A 21,727-nucleotide genomic window follows, 5' to 3' on the forward strand; every position below is an offset into this window, starting at 1 on the left:
GCCTGCTTTACAAACTTCTGGTACAGGACCCAGGTGAACAGGCATCACATTCATTTCTTCCCTCACACAGCAGAGTCTCTCCTTAGGATACCCAGTTCATAAGTGCTGATGGCCAGAAAAAGGCTGAGCATGAGGGGAATGGAGACTTCTGATCTCTGACCTCTAGGAGTCAGGGCACTTGCTCCCTTATTTACTGTTAAGGTAACAGAGGACTTGGAATCCTACATTCCTAGACTTTTAGAATTGGAAAGAGACTTCGAAGTTATCTGGGCTACAGTTAAGTGGCTTAACACCCAGGTGCACAAGTCAGACTGCCTGGCTTTAACCAGCTTTCTTACTTAGTAGCCCTATAAATCTGGGCAACTCAACCTTTCTGCGTCTCAGTCCTCATTTGTGATCTAAGGCTAATAGTTCCTTTCTCCAGCGTCATTAACTGCGTTCACACAGGTGAGTGCCTAGCAATGGTAAATGCTTCGTAAAAGTTAACTCCCGAAACCATCTGAAACAAAAGTAACCAGTGTCAGTGTTTTGCAGCCAATTTCCCCCCTGTGCATGCATTAACATGTTGTTATTATTATTTTACAAAAGTGGGAGCACACTGAACACACTGTTCTGTAACTTGCTTTTTCGCCAAATAGAATATCCTCCATGCCACCTTTGCTAAACCTTCAAAACATTTTCCTCTGGATGTCTCCACATGTGTTCAGAATCATCATATTGGTGGCAAGTTGTGTGTCCTGAAGTTTACTTAACCAGTCCCTATTATTGGATATTTAGGTTATTCTGAATTTTTTCCTCCTGTAAACGAAGCTGCACTGAGCAAGAAGTGGGAGAGGCCAACTGACTCTATGACATTCTGGGTCTTAGTTTCTTCGTCTGAAAACAAAATGACAAGATTATATTGGGTGAGGTCACTACCTCATGAGCAGCCTGTTTCACTGGGGAGCTGTAATGGTTAATGAAGTGTCTATTCACGTTGGGACAAAGTCTGCCTCCCTGCAACTCCTAGTCTAGCTTTATTGTCTGGGGCCCCACAAATTCAGTCTGTACTGGCCAGTGGCTGGGGCCAGTGCAGGAGTAAGGCAACTTCCCTCCCTTCCTTTCCTCCCTCCCTCCCTTTCTTCCTTCCTTCCCCTCTTCCTTCCTTCCTTTCTTCTTTCACCTCTTCCTCCCTCCCCCTCCCTCTCCTCTTGGTGCTTATTATATGTCAGACCTTCGGCTAGACATGTGCATGTGGGCCATAGGAGAAACTAACTGCAGGGTCAGAATTAGAAAACAGGTGGCCTATATCCCACTTCAGGGAACTGCCCACCACTAAGGGATGGGGATGTTGGGGCTGGCGTCCTTCCTCAAATGCACTGTGGTGTTCATGCCCCAAGCAGAATCTGGGCTGCTCTGTGAGAAAGGGACCACTTTGGCCTAGGACTAGATCAGGACTCCCACCAGGTTTTTTCTAGAGCTGGATCCAAGTGTCCCTTCTTTTCTCCCAGCTACCCTTAAAATATTTGGAAACAAGCAGATTTAAATACAGATTCAGGCCCTGCTGGTGAGGCTCTATGGTTGAGTGTCGACCCATACACCAAGAGGTTGCTGGTTCGATTCCCAGGCAGGGCACATGCCGAGGTTGTGGGCCCAATTCCGTGTGGGGGACATGCAGGAGGCGGCCAATTGATGTTCTTTCTCATCGATGTTTCTTCCTCTCTCTCTCAATTTTCCTTCCTCTCTCTCTAGAAAGCAATAAAGAAAAAAAAATTAAATTCAGATTTAAATACAAATAATTTCATCTGTGTAACTCTGAAGACTTAATTCTATGTGGGGCCTGTCTATATCCTCCCCAGAACTTAGTATTATTCTTTGCTTTTATTCACTCATTCATTCATTCTCATTTAATACATTCTTATTAAGAGCTCACTAGATGCCCTATCTGACATGTGGTAAGGTTTTTTAATATATGTTTTATTGATTTTTTTAGAGAGAGAAGGAGGGAGAGAGAAACATCTATGTGAGAGAAAAGCATCGATTAGCTGCCTCCTGCATGCCCCCTACTACTGGGGGTCAAGCCCACAACCCAGTCATGTGCCCTGACTGAGAATTGAACCAGAAACTCTCAGTCCATGGGATGATGCTAAATCCACTGAGCCACACTGGCTGGGCCATGTGGTAAGGTTTTAAAGAGAAATTTTGCCAATCCACGCCCTCTCTGAGCCTTAGTTTCTCCATTTGTAAAATAGGAGTGTTGATCTTCTGCCTTTCTCCCAGAAATATGGTGAGGGTAAACTAAAGGAATGAATAAAGGAGGATTTTTATGTTTGGGTGCTGAATGAATGAATACCCGCTTTTAAACTGAGCACAGTGTCTGTCCTATAGTAGGAATGCAGCAACTATGTGTTGAGTGAATAAATAAATGAGTGACTGAATGAATGAATGTTAGAATAAATGCATTTCTTCCTTCTCCTTGTCATAGTCCCTCTGCTCCTGTGTTAACTCCATAGACAGGTCAGCATAGCCAGCCTTGCAGCCTAAGATAAGGCCTTTGGCGGGTGTCTCCCCATCACTCCCTCAAGTGGGTGTGGGGGCAGCATTGGCCTGTTGCTGGTGGAACCATGCACAGAGACGCACACAGGATGGGCTCTAAGTACCCACGGTCTGTTCGGGGCTGCCTGCCCCTGTGGACCTTAATGCTGGAGGCCGTTTTCATTCTCATCTTTTTCTTTTTCACCAACTATGACAGTTCCTCACAGAAGATCATGGGGACTCATCAAGGTGAGTGCCCAGATGGGAGGTGGTCACAGAGGCAAATAGGAGCAGAGACCAAGGAGACCTGTAGTGCTCCAGGAACCTAATTGTTCCATTCCACAAAGTCTCCAAAGTCTCTCATTGCCTTCCACAGATTGCACAAAGATGCAGCTAACAATGTAGGCTCTCTTTTAGGACCAGTGTAGGCATCACCTCTTCAATGAAGCCTTCCTTGATTTGTCAGGGCAGAGTTTAGGAACCTCCTCTTCTGTGTTCCCAGAATTCCCTTTGCCAAAGAGTCTTCATAATTTTCTGCCTCTGCCAACTTCTCTCTCCTTAGCAGCAAAGAATTTCACATTATTGGTTTTGAGGTTTTGTTATCTGTTTTTGTTTTGGTTTGGTGTTTGGGGTTTTTTTGTGTGTGTCTCTCATGCTCATTTCTGTACCAGCCACCTTTTAGAAGCTTCAGTCTATTGCCCTTCCCCCATCCCCTGCCCTCTTCTCACTTGGAGGCTGAAAAGTCTGCATTCTGTCAGCAAATCCAAAACCATAAGGTGTAACGGAAAGGGCGGGTAGGATAGTTGTTATTTTATATGCAGCTAAGAATATTCAGACGGTGATGAGAGCAACTGTAAACAAGACAGATGTTCACGGTGGTGTGGCTTTTGTTTTTTATAAAAATCGAGATGAGTTTTCAAGCATCTCAGTGGGTGACATGTTGTGCATGGTAATGGACAGGCCTCCTTGAGTGACCTTCCTGAGACAAAGTTGACGCTTGAATCTGGTTGAGTACTTGCTTGTTCCTTAGTGATGTTAACTTGACTAGTTAACTAGAAGCAAAGGGAAGGTAGTTCCGGGCCCTCCGCAGTGGAAAGTAGGACAAAGAGATGACATAGGGAGGGAAGCCCCTATACAGTGGGCCCTGTGTGGTTAATCGTTTATAATCAGTTCCAGACTCTACCGCGATAAATGAATTTCCGAGAAGCAGGAGTCTTTATTTGTATACAGTCGTCCCTCACCACTTTGTGCTTCCACGTTCCCGGCTTTGCTCTATGTGTTTTTTTTTCCAATATAGCACAGTATTTGAAAAAACCGCAAAAGAGTGAAGCCGCCAACGTCGAAGCGCAAGTGGAGAGGGACGACTGTACCACTTAATGGGCTGGTCTAGAGGGGCCTTTGCAGACAAGCAAGGCCTGGGCACAGTTCTAATTCATGTCCATTTACTTTAATTCTTTTCAATCCATCACAGTTAATTCAATGTATTCATTCATTCTTTTATTCCTTCAACCCTGTATTGCAACCAGTGTGGGATCCGCACACACGCTCATTAGAGCTGATATTTATCATGCTCTTACTATATACCAGGCACTATTCTAAATGCTTTCACTGAACCGTCACAATAACCCGTGGGACAGGTAGGCACTGTTATGATCTCCATTTTTCCGATGAGGAAATCAGGCTCATGAACAATAAGTGATTTGCCCAAGGTCACTCAGCTAGCAATAGCACAGCACATTTAAACTTAGCCCGGTTTTCATTTTCATGCATTTAGTCATCATGCTTCATGGCCCCATTTTATAGTGAGGTTGGGTCACTTGTCATACAAACAGTGAGCATCTGGGCCAGTTTTCCAATTTCATTGGTTCGCTCCTGGCTGTGTTCTTCACCCCTGTGCTGTGCTGCTAACATAGGTATAAAGTGTCTTCAGACACTCACTTTACATAGAAGCACAGAGGAGGGCCCACAGCCCAAGCAGGAAGGCCACTACCCAGCCAGGAGGAGTTAACCATGTGAAGCTGGAAGGTCAGGAGCACAGCAGGAACCATTGTGTGTGTGCTCGTTGGAGTGGACCAGGCTAGGATTTGACAGTGCAGTGTTGTAGAAGCATAAAGAGGGGGCAGAGCATGGTGGATCCACTGGGCTGAGCAAAGAAGTCAACCTTCATTCTGCTGGCCTAAGGGGATGTGATGAGTTTGGTTTTGGGTAATGGAGAAAGCCATTCCAGGGCTGGTGTAGAGGAGAGGAGAAGGGGTGTGACTTGAGGCAGGAGACCAGTGTGGAGTCTATATAGTGTAGTATGGATCAGAGAGCTTCACCTTTTCAATTTTTTTTTTTTTTATCCTTACCCGAGGACATTTTCCATTTTTTGTTCAGGTAGAGTGGGAGGGTGAGAGAGGAACAGAGAGAGGAACAGAGGAACAGATGTGAAAGGAACACATCGAGTGGCTGCCACCCGCACAACCGACCAGGGCTGGGGACAAACTGCAACCGAGGTACGCGCCCTTAGCGGGAACCGAACCCAGGTCTCTCAGGACCGCAGGCCCACGCTCTAACCGCTGAACCAAACTGGCCAGGGTGAGCTTCACCTTTGCAGATTGTGCAGACCATTATTCTAGCGCACACCATATTGACAGGTTATGGTGCATGAATACATTTTGTACATTATAATACATACATTCAAATTAGAACATTTGAAAGAGATCAAAATTAAATATATAGTATTTTCAAATTACTGATCATAATGGTGTCAGTTAATTTCAAGGTGAGGTCCTTTGTTATCATTACTGATGGTAGATGGAAATCCATTTCTCAGAGTCTTCTTGATAATTTTAAATGATCTTGGTTGACTTCTTGTCAGCTGATTAGACTGACAGTTTTTTTTAACCTTGAATGTGACTGACAGTTTGCACAAGAAAAAGTATCACAAAAGTCATTTATGCCACTAATCCATTTTGTGAAGGTTAGTTAAAACTAACCATCTCACATCGATGTTTCCCTCTCTCTCACCCTCTTCCTCTCCTTCTCTCTCTCCTCTATCTGAAGATAAATGGGAAAATATCCTCAGGTGAAGATTTAAGAAAAAAGAAACTTGGTAATTTAATCTGCCAGTCTACTTAGTCTAATCTTGTCCGTGTAAACTACAATAAGTTATTTAAACCAGCCAATTCTAAAAAAAAAAAAAAAATTTGGAGATAATCAGGAATCATTATAGCATAAATATTATATGATATACAGGAATTATTGTTAGGTTTGTTAAGTGCGATAATGGCATAGTGGGGTTTTTTAAATCCCCATTTATTAGAGAAGCATATTGAAATGAAATGATGTCTGGGTCTGCTTCATACCAGAGGGGGGGGGATATAATAAAAATGAGATTTGCCCCATGTGATGATCATCAAAGCTGGGAGCGCAGATTCCCAGGTCTGGGTCCTTACCTAATGTTTTTGCATATGCTTATAATTTTTCATAATAAAAAGTTAAATTAAAAAGAAAGAAAGAAAGAAAGAAAGAAAAGAAAACCAGCCCAGGCCAGGTAACTCAGTTGGTTAGAGCATCATCCTGATATGCCAAGGTTGGGGGTTCGATCCCCAGTCAGGGCACATACAAGAATCAACCAGTGAATGCATAAATAAGTGGAACAACAAATCAATGTTTCTCTCCCTCTCTCCCTTTATCTCTCTCTCTCTCTCTTGAATCAATAAATTAAAAAACAAAAACAAAAACCTGCCACTAGTTGCAACATGATGAATATAAAGAAACACATATCAACCCCTTCCCAGTGGCCCAATATTCCCTCAGGACACTTTCCAGAGCTAGGACAGCTTCTAAGCTGTCTGACATCCTGAGAGAGTGAGTTCATCTGAATATTAAATACTTGCAGAATTGCAAACTTCAATTGCCTAGATCAGTGGTTCTCAAAGTGTGGTCCTCAGACCAACTGCTTTAGCATTCCCTGGGAACTGGTTAGAAATGCAGGTTCCCAGGCCATGGTTCTTACCTATTGATCAGGAACTCTAGAGGTGGGGCCCGCCAACCTGTTTTACCAAGCATGTGAACGTTTGAGAACTACTGGAGTTAGACTGCTTCACATCTTGCCTCTGCCTCTTCTTAGCTGTGAAACCTTGAGCAAATTACTCAACCTCTCTCTGCCTCCATTTCAACCTCTGTGACATGATGACAGTTCTTATTTCATTAAGCTGTTGAAAGGACGGAGATAGTTAACACACATAAAAACTGATAAGAGTATTAGCTTTTATTTTAATAAGGTTTAATTTTTTATTTTAAAAAATAAATATAAATAAAACTAGAAGAGCTGTTATCTTCCTCCAGCAGCTCCTGTGAATTGTCTGGAGCATCTTCTGAGGTGTGTTCCCTACTCTGATGACTGCTGGTCTGGATAACCTGTGATGAGGCCAAATGGACAGGGAAAGTGAAGGAGAAGCAGAGTCACAGTCAAGAGATATTTAGGAGATAAAATCAGCTGCACTTGGTGAAAATGAGGGAGTTGTCAAAGATGGCTTCAGATGTGTGGTTTGGCCAATGGAGGTGCCAGTTTCTGAGAGAAGAGGCAAGGGGAGAGGCAGGTTTTGGGGCAAATGAATAAGATATGTTCATTCTAGGCTCAGGGTGGAGGGGCCTGTGAGATACTTAAGAGGAGCAAAGTGTATCAATTATCTGTGCTGCTTAACAAACCACCCCTAAACTTAGTGGCTTAAAATAGCAACCATTTATTTGTTCATGATCAAGATTTGGTAGTTCAGCACTTTGGGCTGGGCTCAGCAATGCAATTCTTCTGTTGGTTTCACCTAAGGTCACTCAAATATCTCCAGCCTGTAGGTTTGACGGGCAGAGAGCCTCAGATGGCCTCATTCACAGGTCTGGCAGCTAGCTAGGTATGGGCTGGCAGCTAGCCCACATGGTGCCAGCAGACTAGTCCAGACGTCTTCGCGTGGCAGCACAAGAGTCATTGCAGTAGCAGAGGGCAAGCCCCACTGTGCAGGTAACTTTCAAGCCTCTGCCTGTGTCATGTTTACTAATGTCCCATTTGCCAAAGCAAATCACAAGGCCCAACCCAGGTGGGAGGGGTCTACAGTGAAAGGCATGGTTCACTGGGGACATTACTGAAACAATCTGTCACACAGAGCCTGCCCTAAGGCTGCCAATTGGGGGACCAGCCTGGGCCCTGCACTGTGACTACTACCCAGATCCCCCTGTAGTCCTCAGAAGCAGGAAGGAGAGCTACTGAAAAACAAGATAGGGCTTTGCCAGGAATACCCTCAAATCCTGGTACTTTCCACATCCTAGCTTTAGCTGGCCCTCTCATTGGGAAACCTCTTTTTCTCTGCTGCAGGGATGAGAGTGGGGGAGAGGCTGTGGGAAGGGAAAGGCAGTGTGGGGCTCCACGCAAGGTCTCTGTCTGGGGCTGCGGAGGTCTTCCCAGTCAGCTGTGAAGAACACAGTGTGGAAGTCAGGCCCAGAGCCTGAGGGCAGAAGGTGACCCTGGCTTCAGAACTGCGAGTGTTGAAGTGCCTCCTGGCCAGAAGGAGGGGCAAGAGTGGGGAGGAACACAGCTAGGATCCCCGGGGCATCCAGGCCCAAGGAGCGGTCAGTACGGTCTTGCCCAGAATCACACAGCTGCTAAGTGGCAGGCATAGGATAATAGTTACTAGCACTCACTATGCACCCAGTGCTAGGCTCAGTGATTTTCATGAGCCAGCGAGCTCAATGCTCACAGCCATCCTCTGAGCAGGTACCATGGTTTCATACCCATTTTACAGATTAGGAAGCTGGGACACAGAGGGAGAACCAAGTTGTGAACTCTAACATCCTCACTCAGAAGCCCACACTCTTCACCATTACACTCTATGCTGTATGGAGAGGCAGGGTTGTATAATGGTTATACCCAGATAGTCAGGATTCAGATCTTCCATCACCATTTGCTAGCTCTGTGACCTGAGCCAGTTACAGTATCTCTGTGCCTCCCTCTCCCCATCTGTAAAATGGAGATAATATGTAGTGCCTACTGCATGAGGAGTTGCAGATTAAGGACTTGGAACAGAGCACTTGGAAGAGAGCCTGGTATGTGGAGGGCACTGTATATGTGCCTGCTGTTACAATGATGGTAATTATTGCCCAGTAGGTGTGGCTCAGTGGATTAGTGTCCCATGAACTGAGAGGTCCCAGTCCCATTCCCAGTCAGGCCACATGCCTGGGTTGTGGGCTCGATCCCCAGAAGTGGGCGTGCAGGAGGCAGCAGATGGATGCATCTCTCTCTCCCTTCTTCTCTAAAACTCAATATAAACATATATTAAAAAAACAAAACAAAAACCATGATGGTAATTATTGCCTCATCTCACACTGCGGGACTCCCAGGTTAGACTTTCTTTCTCTAAGTCCTGGGACTTTTGTAAAGGACTCTTGATGGTCTGCCTTAGGCTGTAAAAGCCCCCACTGGGGCCCAGTCACCGGGGCCCCGAGCACATCCATTCCTTATCACTCCTGAACACCTTGCAGGCGTTGGCTGTTCAGATCGGTGCCTGCAGCAGCGCTCTGAGAGGTGGAAGCTGACCCCGCTGCGGATGCCTGCAGCCTGGACCCGGCCCTGAGGGGGCTTCAGGCAGTGAAACAAGGGAGGAGCAGGTGTGGGCCTGCACCCTGGGAGGCTGAGAGAGAAAGGGGGAGGGTGCAAGGGGTGAGAGAAGAGGGGCCTGAAATCAAATGTTATTTACTAACTAGTGTGGGCTGAATGGGCTCTGTCAACAACTCCCAGAAACTGCCACCCTAATTTTATCCCCCTGGCTGAAGCACAACTCCTCCCTCAGGGACAGTGTGGGGCCTTGGGGAGGAAGCCCTGAGCTTCTGTACCCAGCAGGGGTGGCTGCTATGCCTGATGAAGCCCCCACCAAGGTCCTCTGACTTTCTTATCTTTAGGGCTCCACCTCTGCCCTAATCCTGGTGACCTTCCTCTCCCCACCCAGGATCCCCTCCTCTGAATATGCCAGAGCAGTGAGGTCCTTAGAGAGTATCAAGTCCAACTCCCAGGTATTACAGATAGGAAAACCGAGACCCAAAGAGGGCAAGGGACTTGCCTAAGGTTCCTTAGTGAGGTGAGGGCAAATAAGAGCAAGAGATGGCCTAGCCTGGTGGTAGGTCACTGTACAAGGAAGTCAGAGCTTGGCTCTGTCTCTGGCATTCTGTGTGGCCTTGGGGAGCTCACTATTCATGAAATTTTCAATAAGTCTGAACCCTATGTCTATAGTGTTGCTGCAGAATGTCAGACGTGTGTTTTTCTAACAGTAGCATTTAATAAGAGATGAATTTGAATATCTAAAGTCGGGTGTACAGTGTCCAGTTGGCTACAGGCCTCACCGCTCCTAAACAGGCATTGCACCCTTCACACGCCCGGTTATCTGCCTGGCTGCTGAAGGAATCTGAGCAATCCCAAGAGGACCCCTTATCAAAATGTGTCCTGCCCACCTCCAGCCTGTCCCATTCCTAAGAGAATGCAGGCTAGAGACTGAGACATTGCCTGCATCCCTCCTCTCTCTCATGTCAGAGAAGAAGGTACAGGAAGTTGAATCCTCTTGAATGCCCACTTCTCACCCACTCCCCAAGTCCCCAGATTCCATGGAGGTCCTCAGGGGTCTCGTACATCCCAGTGTTGTCCAATTGATCTGGGAACATCAACACCCACCCAAGCACAATGTGAAAGTTAGCCCAGCCGGTGTGGCTCACTGGTGAGCATTGACCCATGCACCAAGTGGTCGCCAGTTCGATTCCTGGTCAGAGCACATGCCCAGGTTGTGGGCCATATCTCCAGTGGAGGCCAAGCAAGAGGTGGCCAATCAGTGTTCTCTCTCATTGATGTTTCTGTCTGTCTCTCCCTCTCCCTTCCTCTCTCTCTAAAATCAATAATAATAAAAAAATATATTTTTTAAAAAATGAAAGCGAGCCCTGGCCAGTTTGGCTCAGCAGTTAGAGTGTCTGCCTGCGGACCAGAGAGCCCTGTGTTCGGTTCCCGCTACGGGCATGCAGTTTGTCCCCGGCCCTGGTTGGTCGTGCGGGTGGCAGCCACTCGATGTGTCCCTTTCATGTCGATGTTTCTCTCTCTCTTTCCCTCCCCCTCCCACTCTATCTGAACAAAAAAAAAAAAAAAGAAAGAAAAAATGTCCTTGGGTGAGGATAAAAAAATGAAAGTGAGTTTAAACATAAAGTGAAGGGACTGTCTGAGACGTTGGAGAGTTCTGGTTATGAGAGTTTCCTCATTGTTATCAGAGTCAGGGCTGGAGATCAGAGAGCAGGCGAGTCCTTACTGCTGTGGTGTGATGGTGGTGGTGATGGTGAACAGATAGCCTCCACTCACGGAGTGTTCTCCATGCTGGGCACTGTGCCAAGCACCTTGCCCCTATTTAGCTGATAAGGAAATAAGCAACCCACAAGGCCACACGGCTATGAAGTTGAAACATAAACTGCCATTTTTAAAGGTCAAAAATTGGCAATTTATTATTATTTTTGTTGTTGTTGTTTACCTTTCCCAGAGGAACTTTTTTTCCATTGATTTTCAGAGAGAGTGGAAGGGAGGGAGGGAGAGCGAGAATCATCAATGTGAGAGAGACAGGTCGATGGGTTGCCTCCACACGACCCCACTGAGCCAAACCAGCAGGGCAAATATTGGCAATTTAATATGCTTTAACCTAATAGGGACTGATAGGGCTGCAATCACACAGAACTGTCTAACTCAAAGTCCATGCTTCTTTTCCTTTTCTTTGTTTAAAGTTGTTTATGATATACCCCTGGTTGTAAAAAATTTAAACACTGAAATTTTTTTTAAAAAGTAAAACTTTCCCAAACCAGAGATAACATCCATAGGGGAAAAAAACTTCCCTCAAGATCTCTCCAGGCATTTATACACATGTAGAAATAGTGGGCTTGTTGATAAAATAGTCTTTCCTATTCAGAGTGATTGTGCGCATGAGACCACTGGATTCTAGCAGTCTCACAAAGGTGGTATGATTATTTTCCATTTAACACATGAGAAAACAAACAGGGCAGATAGTGTTTCAGTTAATAGCACAGGCTTCAGAGCAGACCCTCTAGGTTTAAATCCTGCTCTACCAACTGAGGCAAGTCTGCATCAGTTTTCACAGCTGTAAAATTGTAATAATGACAGCACCCACCTTGAGGGTCATTGTGAGAACTAAATGAGATCGTCTGTAAAATGATTGAAACAGTGTTGGTACAGGGTAACCACTTAATAAATGTAGGCTGTTATTAAAGCTCAGAGATGTTTGCCCTGGCCGGTTTGGCTTAGCGGTTAGAGTGTCGGCTCGCAGACTGAAGAGTCACAGGTTTGATTCCAGTCGAGGGCATGTACCTTGGTTGCAGTTAGGTCCACGGCTCCGGTTGGGGTTGTGTGAGAGGCAGCTAATTGATGGGTTTCTCTTACATCAATGTCACACCCCCCCAACCAACCCAATCTGAAGACAAATGGAAAAGTATCCTCAGCTGAGAATTTAAAAAAAAGCTCAGAGATGTTAAAGAATGAGATTAAGACCACAGAGCTGGAAGTGCCAGAGCCCTGATTTGAACCCAAGCTTGTCTAGTTCTGGAGGCCAGGCTGCTTACCATTTATCAGGCCCGGAATTAAATTAAAGCATCCACCCTTTGTCTCTTGCTGGACCTCTCCCTAACATTAGCTAAGTCTCCTGCACTCACCTGCCACAGCAGCCCCTGCACCGGCTCTAGCTGGGAAGGTGTGGGTCACCCAGATGGCTCTGGTGCTGTCCGCTGGCCCACCAGGCCTGTCTCAGCAGGTGGCAAAGGGAGATGGCTGTTTTCTGCAAAGATCATTTGGTTTTTGCCAACAGAACCTCTGGGCCTGCTTCCCCTCCCTCATTTCTGCATGACCTGAGCCAAGCCACTGGCTTCTGTGGCCTTATTTCCTCGTGCTCATGATCAGGAGGTTGAACCTGATCTTCAATAGCGCAGTAATTACCTCTACTGAGTGTCAGCTTCATGCCAAGCACTGGTCCTGATGCTCTATGCTTGTTCACATCATTATGTTTAATAATAACAATAATTGCTACATTTCCTGAGCACTCACGATGCACTAAGCAGGCCCTGACTTTGTGCTTAACCAATTTAGGTCATCTAATCCTACCCTTAACTCTGCCTAGTATGTAAATACTGTCCCTATTAATCAGATGAGAAAACTGAGGCTGAAAGAGGTGAAGTAACTTTACCAAGCACTCTCAAATGATTTTTTTTTATCCTCACCTGAGGACATTTTTGCATTTATCTTCAGATAAAGTGGGAGGGAGAGAGGGAGGAAGAGAGAGAGAAAAACATCGATGTGAGAGAGACACATTGAGTAGCCGCCACCCAAATGACCCCAACCAGGGCTGGGGACAAACTGCAACTGAGGTATGTGGCCCTAGTGGGAACCGAACCCGGGACTTTCCAGTCTGCAGGCCGATGCTCCAACCGCTGAGCCAAACTGGCCAGGGCTCAAATGATCTTTAATGTCCCTTCCAGCTGCCATTCTGTAAAACTAATTTCATACAACCCTCTACCTCAGCGATTTTCATTGGATGTGCAGCAAGAATTTTTAAAACATGCAATACCTGACTATTGAGTCAGGGCACTGACCTCTTTTCCCTTAGCTTATCAAATTAAAAAAATGACAACAGTCTGACCAGTGTGGCTCAGTGGTTGAGTGTTGACCTGTGCATCAAGAGGACATGGGTTCAATTTCAGTTCATGCCCAGGTTGCAGGCTAGATCCCCAGTAGGAGGTATGCAGGAGGCAGCTGATTGATGTATCTCTCTCATATTGATGTTTCTATCTCTCCTTCTCCCTTCCTCTCTCTCTAAAAAATCAATAGTATATATGTTTTTAAAATGACAACAGCCGCCCCGGCCGGTTTGGTTCAGCGGTTAGAGCGTCGGCCTGTGGTCCTGAGAGACCCGGGTTCGGTTCCTGCTAAGGGCGCGTACCTCGGTTGCAGTTTGTCCCCGGCCCTGGTCGGTCGTGCGGGTGGCAGCCACTCAATGTGTTCCTTTCACATTGATGTTTCTCTCTCTCTCTCTGTTCCTCTCTCTCCCTCCCACTCTACCTGAACAAAAAATGGAAAAAAATAAATAATAAATAAAATGACAACAGCCAACACAGCAGTTGTCCAGTGTGAATGAATCAAAATTATATCTATTTTTTTGTCAGATCAGCAGAAAATAGAGTATATTTTTTGTCTTTTTTTTTTAATCCTTACCTGAGGACATTTTTTGCATTCATCTTCAGATAGAGCGAGAGGGAGAGAGGGTGGAAGAGAGAGAGAGCAAAGCATCAACGTAAAAGAGACACATCAACTGGCGGCCACCCACATGACCCCAACCGGGCCAGGGACAAACTGCAACCAAGGTATGTGCCCTTAGTGGGAACCGAACCCAGGTCTCTCTGGACCGTGGACCAACACTCTAACCACTGAGCCAAACCAGCCAGGGCTAGAATGTATTTCTTGGTGTGCCGCAGAATTTTAGTAATTAGTTTGTGTGTGCCATGAGATTAAAAAGGTAAAAAGGTTAAAAATCGCTGCTGCACCTCATCTGCTTCTGTTCCTCCTCCTCAGTATCTCCTCCCTTAGCTGTCTTTCGCGATGTTACCATTATGGCAGCCCTGGGCTTGGGCTTCCTCAACTCGTCTTTGTGGAGATACGGCTGGAGCAGCGTGGCCTTCAACCTCTTCATGCTGGCCCTCGGAGTACAGTGGGCAGTCCTGCTGGATGGCTGGCTGGACCAGCTGTCCTTTGGGAAAGTGGTCATCGAACTGTCCAGGTAACCTGATGGCTGCTGGGTCGCTTTTGGGTTCTTGAGGGTATGGGGCCCGAAAGGGTGGGTTCTAGAAAAGCCAGACGTTCCCTTGTCTTTCTAGCACCAAAACCATGCAGTATTTAGAATATACTTATACTAGTAAATTGCTCATTTGTTTATCTAAAATGGCAGTGTAACCGGGCATCCTGTATTTGGTCTGACAACTCTAGAACTACACCTCTCCCTAGGTCCTTTCTTTATTATTGAGTATGATTTTGTAAAGTTACCCAGTCAATATGGGTTCAAAGAAAAATTAATGGAGATAAGACAAAAAGAAATAGAAATTTCCCACTCAGAAAGACAGATTTTGAAAAGAAAGAAGTACTCTTAGTCCTCAAATGATGATCAACAAGAAATAGGCGTGCCTTAATTTCTTTAAATTAATTTTGATCCATTTAGATGCATTTATATGAAATTCTAAGAACCAGCAAAATTAACGTATGTTACTAGAAGAATAATGGTTACATGGGGAAAAAATACTCGGCGGCTATTGATTAGGAAGGGGCACAAAAAATCTAATGGAGTATAGTAGATGTTCTCTATATTATCTTGGGTAATGGTTACACATGGGTATATATATCTATCTATCCAGCTATACACTTTTTAAAAACGATATTAGCTGCCCTGGTTGGTTTGGTTCAGCAGTTGGAACATCGGCCCTTGGACTGAAAGGTAACCAGTTTGGTCCCCCGTCAATGGCACATATCTGGGTTGCGGGTTCCATTCCCAGCCCTGGTTGGAATCGTGCAGGAGGCAACCAATCAATGTGTCTCTCTCACGTCGATGCCCCCCCACCCCACCCTGCCCACCCACCCTCCCTTCCACTCTATCTTAAAAAAAAAAAAAAAGGTCAATGGAAAAATATCCTCAGGAGAGATTAACAACAAAAACAAAAGAATAATATTAGCACTTGACAGGAGGAACATGGTTAAATTTTTCCTTAAATATTATTATTTTTTGTTTGTTTTATAAACCTCTGAATCTCTGTCCTGCCCAGATGATGGTAAATCCCATTTTAGGTGTCTCATGGACTCCGTCATCTCTCAAGGCCACGCCATGCTCCCCTCTAAGACCTTGCTAAGCCTCTGGGCATAGCTGTTGAACATCTGACTATGAGCCAGGCACTTGAGAAACATTATTTTGTGTAACCCTTCTAGTAGAGGTCTAACCTGGTGTACAGGCAAGGAAATAGGCTCAGAGAGTGTAAGGCACTTGCCTGGGGTCACACAGCTAAGTGGTGATGTGGCTTTAGGTTTAATTATCTATAACCCTTCCAGCACATTCCAAGTAGCCATGACACAAAACATAGTCTAGTCAGCTCCCTACTGGCCCTGAAAAAATACTCTGCATATTTTTTCTTCTAAAAAAGTTTTAGAGCTAATCCCCTTGAGGATTCAATAACGCCCTCCAACCCCCAACCCTGAGTAGACACATGGGAAGTGACAAAGGGCACTCTGGGGGACTCTGACAGTGGTGGCCCTGATCTGGTGTTTCTGCTGCCTGGGCATAAGGTCACACAAACTTGCAGCTTCCTGTGCCTCAGCTTACAGTCATCTCTGGGCTGATCCCTTCTTCTGCGGTCCTGCTCGCAAGGACCTGTTAATTCTTGACTCAGTCCAGAAAGACAAGAAGAGGTCATTTGCAGTCTGAGTGAATGTCCCTGCCCCACCTCTGACTAGTGGGATCCTCCCAGCTGTGACCCCTGCTGAGACGGGCATCACAGATTTGAACAATGGGTTTCTTCCTGACCTTTCCAGCTGGACTGAGCTGGTGGGTGGTGCCAAGGCCTGCCTCCCAAATGGGTACTCTCCCTCTCCCTCAGCCTCACCCACGCTGTGCAGCCTGACGTGGCACCAAATTGGTTCTGCCTTGAGTCACCCATGACCAGTTCCTTCAGGGCAGGGGCCTGTCTTAGTCAGATTTGTCCTTTGTTTTTCTCACAAAGCAAGGAATTCTAAATAATGTCTGGTCCCTGTAAGATTTCTTCCCTTGCTCTTTGCCCTCTGACCTTCCCTCTGAAGTCCTTGAGCCTTTAGCAAGACCCTGCATTTGCCAAACAATAGGGAGTCTGTGTCCAGACTTCAGAGCACAGACTTTGAATACAGGACAACTAGGCTTGAACCTCACATTTGTCATTAACTGGCTGTGTGCTCACTGCCAAAAATGTCTCTTCTTCTAGACTCATTTTCCTCTTCTGTAAAATGGAGGTGCTAAATGGTACCCTAGCATCATTTTCAGAGGGTTACTTGAAGGATTAACATTTAACTGAGGAAGTTCTAGCCAAAGCAATCCCATAAGAAAAAGAAATAAAAGGCACCGAAATCAGAAAGAAGTAAAATTGCATTATTTGCAGATAATATGATACCATATATAGAGAAACCTAAGGATTCCATCAAAAAACTACTGGAATTAATAAATTAATTCAGTAAAGTAGCAGGATGCAAAAAAATTTCAGAAATTGGTAGCGTTTTTATACCGCAATAATGAACTATCAAAAAAAGAAATTAAGAAAACCTCATTTACAATTGCATCAAAAATAAAATAAGCCTTGGCCAGTTTGGCTCAGCAGTTAAAGGGTTGACCCAAGGACTGAAGAGTTGCAGATTAGATTCCTGTTCAAGGGCACATACCTAGGTTTCAAGTTCGATCCCCAGCCCCAGTCAGGGTCGTGTGGGATGCAACCAATCAATGTATCTCTCTCACATTGATCTTTCTCTCTCTCTCTCTCTCTCTCTCTCCCTCGTCCCCCCTCTCTCTGTCTCCAACCCTCCCTTCCACTTTATCTAAAAATCAATGGAAAAATATCCACAGGCCAGGATTAACAAAATAAATAAATTAAATAAAATACTTAGGAATAAATTTAACCAAGAAACTAAAAGACCTGTACTCAGAAATTTATAAAACACTGAAGAAAGAATTTGAAGACGATACAAATAAGTGGAAGCATGCCATGTTCATGGATAGGAAGAATTAACATCATTAAAATATCACACTCCCCAAAGCAATCTATAGATTCAAGGCAATCTTTGTCAAATTACCAATGACATTTTTCACAGAATTAGAACAAATAATCCTAAAATTTATATGGAATCACAAAAAACCCCAAATAGTCACAGATTTCACAATCTTGAGAAAAAAAAGAATGAAGTTGGAGGTATCACATTATCTGATATCAAATTATACTACAAAGATATAGTAATCAAAACAGTATAATATGGCATAAAAACAGACACACAGATGAACAGAACAGAATAGAGAGCCCAAAAATAAATCCATGCCTATATTGTATGTTCAATTAATATATGACAAAGAATGCAAGAACATACAGTGAAGTAAAGACAGTCTACTCAATAAATGGTACTGGAAAAATTGGACAAGTATATGCAAGAAAAGAAAGAGAAAGAAAGAAAGAAAGAAAGAAAGAAAGAAAGAAAGAAAGAAAGAAAGAGAAAGAAAGAGGTAGGGAGGAAGGGAGGGGGGGAGGGAGGGAGTGAGGGAGGGAGGGACGGAGGGAGGGAGGGAGGGAAGGAGGGAAGGAAGGAAGGAAGGAAGGAAGGAAGGAAGGAAGGAAGGAAGGAAGAAAGAAAGAAAGAAAGAAAGAAAGAAAGAAAGAAAGAAAGAAAGAAACTAGTCCACCTTCTTCCACCATATAGAATAATAAACTCAAAATGGATTGAAAACTTAAATAAGACCTGAAACCATAAAAATTCTAGAAGAAAACTTAGGCAGTAAAACCTCTGACATTGCTCTTAGTAATATTTTTTCAGATATATCTCCTCAGGCAAGGAAAACAAAAGAAAAAAATAAACAAATGGAACTCCATCAAACTAAAAAGTTTTACACAGCAAAGGAAACCATCAACAAAACAAAAAGACAACTTACTGAATGGGAGAATATAACTGTCAATGATACATCTGATAAAGGGTTAATATCCAAAATTTATAAAGAATTTATACAACTAAACACCAAAAAATAAATAAAATAAAATAATGCAATGAATAAATAGGCAGAGGACCTGAATAGACATTTCTCCAAAGAGGACATATAGATGGCCAATAGACATATGAAAAGATGCTCAACATCACTAATCATCAGATAAATGAAAATTAAAACCACAATAAGATATCACCTGTCAGAATGGCTATCGTCAATAAATCAACAAACAACAAGTGTTAGTGAGACTGTGGAGAAAAGGGAACCCTTGTGCACTGCTGCTGGGATTGAAAATTGGTACAACCACTATGGAAAACAGTATGCAGTTTCCTCAAACAATTAAAAATAGAACTACCTCATAACCCAGCAATTTCACTTCTGGGTATATATCCTAAGAAATCCAAAACACTAACTTGAAAAGATATATGTATGCAACCCTATGTTCATTGCAGCATTATTTACAATAGCCAAGATCAGAAGTAGCCTAAGTGCCCATTAATGGACAAATGAATAAAGAAGATGGGGTCCATATATACAATAAAATATGACCTGGCCATAAAAAAGAATAAAATCTTACCATTTGCAAAAACATGGATGGACCTACAGGATATCATGCTAAGTGAAATAAGACAGAAAAGATGGCGGCAGGCAGGACTGGAGCGAGGGTGAGCATGTGAGAGTGAGCGAGTGTGAGAAACAGTGTGAGTGGACATGAGTATGGACAACCAACCTGGAGCAGAGCAGAAACGCGGGACAGAAGGTTCCTGTGCTGTGGACGGAAAGCAGCTGGCCACCATGGTAAGCAGCTCATCAGCAGCTTCTCCCTGGTGGCCAGGAGGCCCTGACATTTTGGTTCTTTTTTTATTTTGCATTTATCTTGAGACATAGCGGGAGGGGGAGAGGGAGGAAGAGAGAGAGAGAAACATCGATGTGAGAGAGACACATCAAGTGGTGGCCATCCACACACCCCAATTGGGGCCAGGGACAAAATGCAACTGAAGCATGTGCCCCCAGTGGGAACTGAACCTGGGCCTCTCTGGTCCACGAGCCCAAACTCTAACCGGTGAGTCAAACCGCCCAGGGAGGCCCTGCCATTTTGGAAGGTCCTTGGTCTTCTCTAGTAGGAGGAGGCAAGGAGTTGCTAGGGCCCAGCGACCTGAGTCTACCAGAGCGCCTTACACCATCGGTTCAGTGGACCCCACTTGTCAATGTGGACCAGTGTACAGTAGCAGCACTATCAAGGTGCCTGCTCCAGTAGCCACAACTGGCCAGGAGCTGAGCACCATCCTCCACAGCACAAGCCTGATCAAAGCCCAGTACCTTCCCCCACAGCAGCAGGGACTGGGTGGAAGTGGAACCTCACCCCCAACAATAGCTGAGGCTCAGGAGCAGACATCCATCCCCAGGTGGCAGCAGCACAGATCAGCAGCTGAGACCCATCCCCAGCAGCATCAGCAGAGGCTGGTCAGGAGCAGTGCCCCAGCCCAAGCAGCAGCAACACTCAGGGAGCCACAACCTGCACGACAGACCAATATCAGCCACCAGCTGTCAGTCCTCCAAGACCCACAGCAGACAAGAGGCACCATACACCAAAACAGCCGGGGAGGCACAGCAGCCTTATTTGATACACACCAACCTGCCTACACATTTCAACATCCCTCATCCGGCCTAGAACTACCAGACTGCTAAAATGGTGAGACAAAGAAACAACACTCAAATGAAAGAAAAAGAGGAATCACCAGAAAAAGAACTATAAGAAATGTAAAAGAGCAATTTGTCAGATAAAGAATTCAAAGCAATGATTTTAAGGATGCTCAAACAATTTGATGAGAACTACAAGCAACTTAATAAGAATTATAAAGAGCTGAGTGGGAATTACAACAGCTTAAAAAAAATGTAGAAGAGCCCTGGCTGGTTTTGCTCAGTGGTTAGAGCGTTGGTCTGTGGTCCAGAGAGACCCAGGTTCGGTTCCCGCTAAGGGCACGTACCTCGGTTGAAGTTTGTCCCTGGCCTTGGTTGGGTCGTGTGGGTGGCAACCACTCAATGTGTCCCTTTCATATCGATGTCTCTCTCTTTTTCTCGCTCTCCCTCTGACTCTATCTGAACAAAAAATGGAAAAAAAATGTCCTCAGGTAAGGATTAAAAAAAAAAAAGCAGAAGCTATGGATAAAAATCAAGAGGAAATAAAGAACGACACTGTTGCTATGAAAAATACCTTAGAAGGGGTCAACAGTAGATCAGAAGAAGCTGAAGACTGAATCAGTGACTTAGTAGACAAGGTAGAAGAAAACACCCAAAGAGAGCAGCAAATGGGAAAAAAATTACAAAGCCTGGCCAGTTTTGCTCAGCGGTTAGAGCATGGGCCTGAGGACCAGAAAGTCCTGGGTTGATTCCCACTCAGGGCACGTACTTTGGTTACAGTTTGTCCCTGGCCCTGGTTGAGGTCGTGTGGATGGCAACCACTCAATGTGTCTCTCTCGCATCAATGTTTCTCTCTCTCTCTTTCCCCCTTTCTCCCTCCAGCTCTATCTGAAGATAAATGCAGAAATGTCCTCAGGTGAGGGAAAAAAAAAATTACAAAGCAGGAGAGTTTAAGGGAGCTTTGGGACAATACACATTACAGGGGTACCAGAAGGAGAAGAATCAGAGAAAGGAATAGAGAACCTGTTTGAAGAAATTATGACAGAAAACTTCCCTAAACTGGTGAAGAAAAAAGTCATACAAGTCCAGGAAACAGAGAGTCCCAAGCAAGATGAACCCCAAAAGATCCACAGCTAGACATGTCATAAAAAAAATGGCAAACATTAAAGACAAAGAATCTTTAAGGAAGCAAGTGAGAGACAGAAAGTGACCTACAAGGGAGCTCCCATTAGACTGTCAGCTGATTTCTCAATAGAAACACTGCAGGCCAGAAGGGAGTGGCATGAAGTGTACAAAGTAATACAAGGCAAGGGTCTGAATCCAAGACTACTCTGTCCAGCAAGGCTATCATTCAAAATTGAAGGAGAAATAAAGAGCTTCACAGACAAAAAAAAAAAAAAAAAAAGATAAAAAAATTTACCACTACCAAACCAGCTCTGCAAGAAATGTTGAAGGGAGAGGGAGAGGGAGAGGGAGAGGGAGAGGGAGAGGGAGAGGGAGAGGGAGGAGAGGGAGAGGGAGAGGGAGAGGGAGAGGGAGGAGAGGGAGAGGGAGAGGGAGAGGGAGAGGGAGAGGGAGAGGGAGAGGGAGAGGGAGAGGGAGAAGGAGAAATACAGGCATAAAATAAAAATGGCAACTAATAAGTATCTATCAATAATAACCTTAAATGTAAATGGCTTAAATGCTGCAATCAAAAGACATAGGGTAGCTGACTGGATAAGAAAACACCACCCATATATATGCTGTCTACAAAAAACCCATCTAACAACAAA

The 21,727-nt window shown here is 44.8% G+C and overlaps 1 protein-coding gene across 7 annotated transcripts in view; it reads left to right on the forward strand.

The window, feature by feature from the left end:
- The first annotated feature begins 2,579 nt into the window (after nt 1–2,579).
- Nucleotides 2,580–21,727, forward strand: part of LOC118626220 (RH-like protein) — a 63,817-nt gene continuing 44,669 nt past the window's right edge. For 2 of the 7 annotated variants that reach the window (XR_004958875.1, XM_036255605.1), the window contains exons 1-2: nt 2,580–2,763; nt 14,141–14,345. Coding sequence is in view for 4 of the 7 variants with exons in the window: in XM_036255605.1 (XP_036111498.1) it covers nt 2,604–2,763; nt 14,141–14,345 (365 nt within the window). In the remaining 3 variants the exon portion in view is untranslated. Of the gene's footprint in view, nt 2,764–4,476; nt 4,540–13,886; nt 13,933–14,140; nt 14,346–21,727 lie in introns of those variants that run through there. The other 5 variants (XR_004958877.1, XM_036255608.1, XR_004958876.1 and 2 more) reach the window with 4 other exon arrangements.

The sequence above is a fragment of the Molossus molossus genome, unplaced genomic scaffold, assembly GCF_014108415.1.
Source record: "Molossus molossus isolate mMolMol1 unplaced genomic scaffold, mMolMol1.p scaffold_m16_p_12, whole genome shotgun sequence".
Taxonomy (NCBI): Eukaryota; Metazoa; Chordata; class Mammalia; order Chiroptera; family Molossidae; genus Molossus; species Molossus molossus.